This window comes from Homarus americanus, unplaced genomic scaffold, assembly GCF_018991925.1.
Source record: "Homarus americanus isolate GMGI-L3 unplaced genomic scaffold, GMGI_Hamer_2.0 scaffold22527, whole genome shotgun sequence".
NCBI classification, from domain to species: Eukaryota; Metazoa; Arthropoda; class Malacostraca; order Decapoda; family Nephropidae; genus Homarus; species Homarus americanus.
In genome coordinates, this window is record NW_024720351.1 from 1 (window position 1) to 6,246 (window position 6,246).

General features: G+C 44.7%; 1 protein-coding gene across 1 annotated transcript; it reads left to right on the forward strand.

Annotated features, from left to right (window-relative positions):
- The first annotated feature begins 2,497 nt into the window (after positions 1-2,497).
- Positions 2,498-5,230, forward strand: LOC121860507. Its single transcript, XM_042357668.1, has 3 exons — positions 2,498-2,531; positions 3,983-4,091; positions 4,410-5,230. The coding sequence occupies exons 1-3, from the start codon at positions 2,498-2,500 to the stop codon at positions 5,164-5,166; spliced, it is 900 nt and encodes a 299-aa protein (XP_042213602.1). The 3' UTR covers positions 5,167-5,230.
- Positions 5,231-6,246: the final 1,016 nt, after the last annotated feature.

Consider the following 6,246-nt stretch of genomic DNA (forward strand, 5'->3'; position numbering starts at 1 on the left):
CCATTTGTGGGGTTATGAGATATTGGTTGGAGAAAGGAAACTCACAATGTGCTCTCTGTATACATATTGTATTGGATGTACAGAGCAGCTTGGTGCTGGGAAGTGGCAGGTTGGTTACAAGCGTGATGTACAGAGATCTGGTTGGTGAGGGTGCTCAGAGGAGGACCAGCTTGTGGCTCGCCGACGGAAGCGAGGGCCGCCAGGCACGAGATTAGGTCTTATATAGCGGAAGTAGCCCACTACAATACAACAAGACGGCACTCCCTACTCTATCAACAACCGAGCCCTCAGGCGACATGTAGCAGCTTCCATATGTCGCCAGGCACATTATCTAAGCGTGTGGGACATAACAAATGCATTGCCACATGCTGCTGGCTAGGCTAAATAAGTAGTATATATATAAATGGAATACATAATATACATACAACATACACATATAACCCCCCCCCCTCTATACGCTCATAGCAAAGTCTTGAGCGGACCTTTTCTTTTGGATCCGTTCTGAGCGTCGAGGGACTTGATCACTGGGGAGGACACAGGACTCAACACTGGTGACGGGGTCAGCAGAAGGCGTTGTTACGGGGCGGAGAAAACGGCGGTTACCTCCACCACACGCGACCACTGGGTAACAGCACCTGGTAGTCCCGTGATCTACCGAGACCCATGACTACGCCCACTTTGTCCTAACGTAGGGAGATAAGGTCCTGAACACGGACTTGGGTGCCGACACTCAACTTGGGGAGAGAACGGGCGTGGTAGTATTAGCGGGCGACGACGTCACGAACTCGTTCGGCGGCCGCAATCCTCTGTCTTAACCTGCTACTCCTTGGAGAAGGACTGAGCGTGAGCAGGGATACAAGACCTGGGCAGGGGAGCATCCGGTGTAGCTGGGTTGTTGCGGAGTTCGAAGAGACCCCGGTCGAAGGCCTCGCAGTTGAGGATATTCCCAGAAGTGGCCACTTTGAGGATGAGGTGCTTCAGGGATTTGACAACAGCCTCGGCGTGGCCGTTGGACTGCGGGTAATGGGACGGTGACAACACCTGCCGGACTCCCCGTCGCTCGATGAACGCAGCAAAGTCCCGGCTTGTGAACTGCAGCCCTCCGTCGGTGGAGGTGGGGGAGAGGAGGTGGGAGAGTGCAAGTAGGGGAGTGCAGGTGAGGGAGTGGAGGTGGGAGGAGTGCAAGTACGGGAGTGGAGGTGGGGAGAGTGGAGGTGGGGGAGTGGAGGAGGGCGAGTGGAGGTGGGAGGAGTGCAAGTAGGGAAGTGGAGGTGGGGGAGTGGAGGTGGGGTAGTGGAGGTAGGGGAGTGGAGGTGGGGGAGTGGAGGTGGGGTGGGGGAGTGGAGGTGGGGGGGAGTGGAGGTGGGGAAGTACAGGTGGAGGGGAGGGACCAAACGGGGTCACGGTACTTCGGACGGGAAGCACCTAATACTCGAAAAGCGTTACGAGGGACAGACCATCTACGTGTCGCATACACTCCCGGGTCCTTCTCGTACGGTATTTTGGTCTCCGTTAATGACGTTTCTTCGTCCGGTTGGGACACGTGATACGCCTCCTTACTGTTGGTATGACCTAGGTGCATCCTCCTACATTTAGTATTCACTTTTATCTTAAGAGCCATTCTTTTGACCTCTCCTGAACCTGACAGTCTGTTTGAGTCCCAATTTCCCTAAAGAACTTAAGTGTTGTCCCAAAATACTGGTACAGAGAAGTTAATATCGTATTGTCCCGGAGTACGATGATAACCACATAGTCATGATGAAGGTTGTACGACATGGTTGAGAAAATATCACTTATTAAATCAGAAAATATTTGACATCTTCAGGGTTGATTTCATACTGAAGGAATAAAGATGCTTTCATTATAGTACAGTAAACTCCCTCTAGCCCGGACTCGCTTAATCTAGATCCTCTTGAAAACCGGCCTGGGGTCCAGCACCGGACACAAGTATCCCCGACCAAAATCCAGATAGCACGGGGGAAAGTTGATGTAATCGGGGGTTCCAACTGTGGTGGCACAGAAGGGTAACCATGTCATTAGCAGTGACAACTGAAAAATCACACTTCTCATCCACTTAAATAACAAACAACAATTCATCTATGACAATACTCATTGCAGAATCAGTAGCTGTGACGTGTAATATTTTGTTATTTGATCACTAACATAAAATATGATACTATAGGTATACAAACAATTCACTTACTGGAGTTGTCTATTTACTGGAATTTGCATCTAAAAATTAAATTATTTACCTATTATACAGTACAGTACAGCATTGATTACTGTCAAAATAACAATATTTTGAAGTTGCACTGAATTCACATAAAATTTCCGACTTTTTCCAGCCTCCGTTAAAATTGTTTGCCATTTCCAGACCAGTAGACACCCTCATCATCCAACTGAGTACAATTTAATCAATGCATCACAACATGATTTCATGGATAGAATATTCTGCTGACAAACTTAAGTCATTTTCATTGAATTTTTAACAGACCACATGGACCAAGGTCTACCAGTGGATGTGTTGTACGGTCAGTCAAAAGGAACGAGTTTCTGACTCGACTGTCTCTCGTTTGATGCGGGTGTGCGGTTTCATTTTATTTGGGGTTCAACAAACTTTTTGACCATGGATGTATGTGCATTTCTCTAGGGCACTTGATAAAGTCTCACATCCACTACAAGCTGGCCAAGTTCTCATGTTGAACAAATATAAGGAAATACTACTTTACACAGACTGGTAGACCTATGGAACAGTCTGCCAGCACAAGCTGTGGAATCAAGAACAGTACTGGACTACAAAAGAAACCTTGACAAAATTATCAAGAACAATGCAGGGATCTTACATAACCCACTGGTCTCCATCCCTTGGCATAGCCACCTCTATTGGGTGGCCATTAGATAAAAACAGTCTCAAAGGAATACACGTGTAAAAAAACACAAGTGTTACCGCCACAGTAAGATAAACTAGAAGAGACAGAAAGAGGGATGATAAACTAGGCGGGAGAGAACGGATATAGTGTTGACGACGAATTAGCCGAGGTGCTTCAATACGAAACGGATGGCCCTCGAGGGTAGTCCACCGATTTCTACGGGACAGACGACACGTCGGTTCGGACCACTAGACCCTAAGACGTGAGCGATCGTGAAGTATTAGAATCTGCCAAGAAACTCTAAATAACTTTAATAAGTATATTTATGTACTGTAATTTGATCTGATGTATCAACAGTTATAAAACGCGAGTTATATTTAAGATGTTAACAGGCTATGTACTGTACATAGGTTGTATTATTCATACTATGTATCCCGAGATAACAGCATTTGTTATATGAGAATTGTTCTTTGACCGATTAAGTGGTCTCCCAAATACAGGAACTACAGGAAAGTCTGGATAAGGTTCCAAGATCATTGGTCTCCCAAGAAGATAAATAACTGGATGACATGACAACCCAGCAGCCACACGTAGCGTCAACAAGCAGTAGTGATGATAAGCCTGAAGAGCCAAGTGAAAAGATACTGTGGTTAAAGTGTTTTTTATTTATTTGTGGTGTGGTAGTAACGGGTTGTGTTATATACTAATTGTGGGATAAGATCTGATGATCGATTGCGATAATTACACCCCTGGGGAAGCAACAATTAAGTCTGGGATTAGCACAAGTAAAGAAATAAGCCCTGGCTTCTCTTGCCTTACACATCCAAAGTGCATTTCTACACCCAAGTCTAAACAATAATGTGTACTGAACAACTTCCCTTGTTCATGCTCATCTTTCCCTCTTCTGTTGTTCTGTCAGTGAATATATTACTTTCATTGATCTCTCACTTAAAATATTATTCCCTCACCTGACACAACCTCTCCCGGATATCTGAAGAAAAAAATATCTCTGCCTTTCGGTAGTGTGCATACAAGACCGATGCATATAATTCACAATTCAACACACATACAGATTGATATTCTGAATTATGTGACACAATCGTCTTCAACAGCATGGAAATCCTTCATGAGTCAAGCGTGTACAAGGATTCCAGGCAGCCTACAAGACCTAAAGACTCTGGTTGTGAGGCATCCTCTTGGTCGTCTGGTTTCAGCTTACAAGTAAGTTGGTGAAACCTTGGTAATAAGAGTTAGCTTGTCTGTACAGCCTAAGAATAAGTTTCATCCAATCAGAGTGTTGTTTACTTGTACGCTTCACCATTGTCTACTCATGACTCACGAAAATATTTTGAGTTCATACTTATAGTTTTCTCAGTTGATATGGTATAAAAGTTTCATTATCGGTAACTATCATCATTAAGATTCAAATGTGATGGCTCTCTTGATTTTTAATTGTTGATGACTTAGTGTATTTACTAACCTAGAATACGCTCTTCATAAATATATAATAACTTCAACAACATTGTTCTTTCATTATAGAGACAAGTACCTAAATGGGTCTCCACTTAATACCTACGACAAGGACTACAGGAAAGTAACGGCAAGTCATCAGACGTGGAATGATAGATGGCAGGAATACTGGCTTCCAGCTCTCATACACAAAGGATCCGTCGCACCTTCCCCTCAGTACCTCACAACACTAAAAAAGGTTTCGCAGGCATATGGCTTTCTGACAGGGAAGCGTTTTGGGACGTTTAGCCGCCATCGTCTTAATGAAACCAAGAAAGCATCGTCTAACCCCGAGAGAAAGTTTATAACGTTAGCCAAGAAGATGCTGACAGTAGGCAAACACGTTGGTGTCGTTGCTGCTGTCAACATTGGGTACTCCTTCACTATGGCAGAGTTCCTTGAGCACGTATTATGGACCAGGGACGTGGACCTGTTGGACCATCACTGGACCCCCATTAGCCAACTGTGTGGTCCATGTACAGCTGACTACAAGTACATCGTGCGGCATGAGAACCCCAAGGAAGCGGAGTACCTTCTGGGCCTCCTGCACCTTCAGGAAAACACCATTCCGAGGAAACACAAATCCATCGGAGCATTACATGACCTTCAGTACTTTGAAGACGTCCCCAAAGACTTAATGGCCATAATTATTGATATGTATAAACAAGACTTTGATTTGTTCAGTTATGATAAGGTGAAAAAAAGAACAATTTTAACATCTGTATTGTTAACTTCTCTGACCCACTCACTGCAGTACACAGATAAAAACAACAGGTTAATAAGATGAGAATTAAAACGCCATCTACATACAGTACATAGCGCCGGCACAGTGGTCACCAACCCTCCACAGTTCCTTTTACTTTTTTTTTTTTTTTTACTTTTATCCTCTTCGCCACTGATCGGCTTGTTAGCCGCTTGGGCGATCGGTCACGTCTCTTTTCCTTTATATTCTTCACCAAAAGGTCGGCTCGCTAGCCGCCCGGGCGATCGGTCACGTCTCTGTCACGCACTGTTGGCAAATACTTGGATCACGCGCACCTAACGTGCGGGCGGGTCGTGTTGCGTCTCTGTAACAAAGCGTGTTCGGCATCCGGGCCTTCGATGTAGAGCGGCAGAAATTGGACAGTGATTACATAAGTTCGTCAAGATCGTCTTAGTGAGGTGAAAGTGTAAATCGATGTCGGACTTTTCATGCTAGACACGATTGTATTTTTGAAAACTCAATTTCCACCGAGTTGGAGGTACAGCCAGGGTCACAGGCCTATAACCACACAATCACTGCCACATGACAAAGCTTTTATTTTATTTTATTTTTTAGGGTGTTGTGGTCACGGCTGTGATAAAGGCCAACCAGGGAGTGTAGTACTGTGCCTTCAGTTAAATCAGTTCATAGTTGTCATCAGTGAATGCAGAAGAGACTATAATAACTTAAAGTGAATACATATTGGCAATCGAGCTGGTAAGGACAACTGCCAGCCTATTCGTGTCATAGGTGCCACAGAGACTTTAAATTTTATTTTGTTTGTGTGCTTGCTCAAGGACTGAATCTGTGTTTATAATACACCACTCACAGGGAGATACAGTGTACACAGTGATAGTTCATAGTGTCATCAGTGACCGCTGAAGTTGTAAATAACTTAAAGTGAGCGCTCACTAGCAAGCAAGCTGGAAAGGCACCGTGCCAGCTGAAACCAAGTCGTGTCATAGGTGCCACAGAGACTTTAAATTTTATTTTATGTTGATTGTGTGCTTGCTCAAGGACTGAAACTGTGCCTACAATACACCATTCACAGGGAGATACAGGGTACGCAGTCGCAGACGACAACTCCATAGGCAACAGAGAGTAGCTAAGTACTTTTTTCTCTCT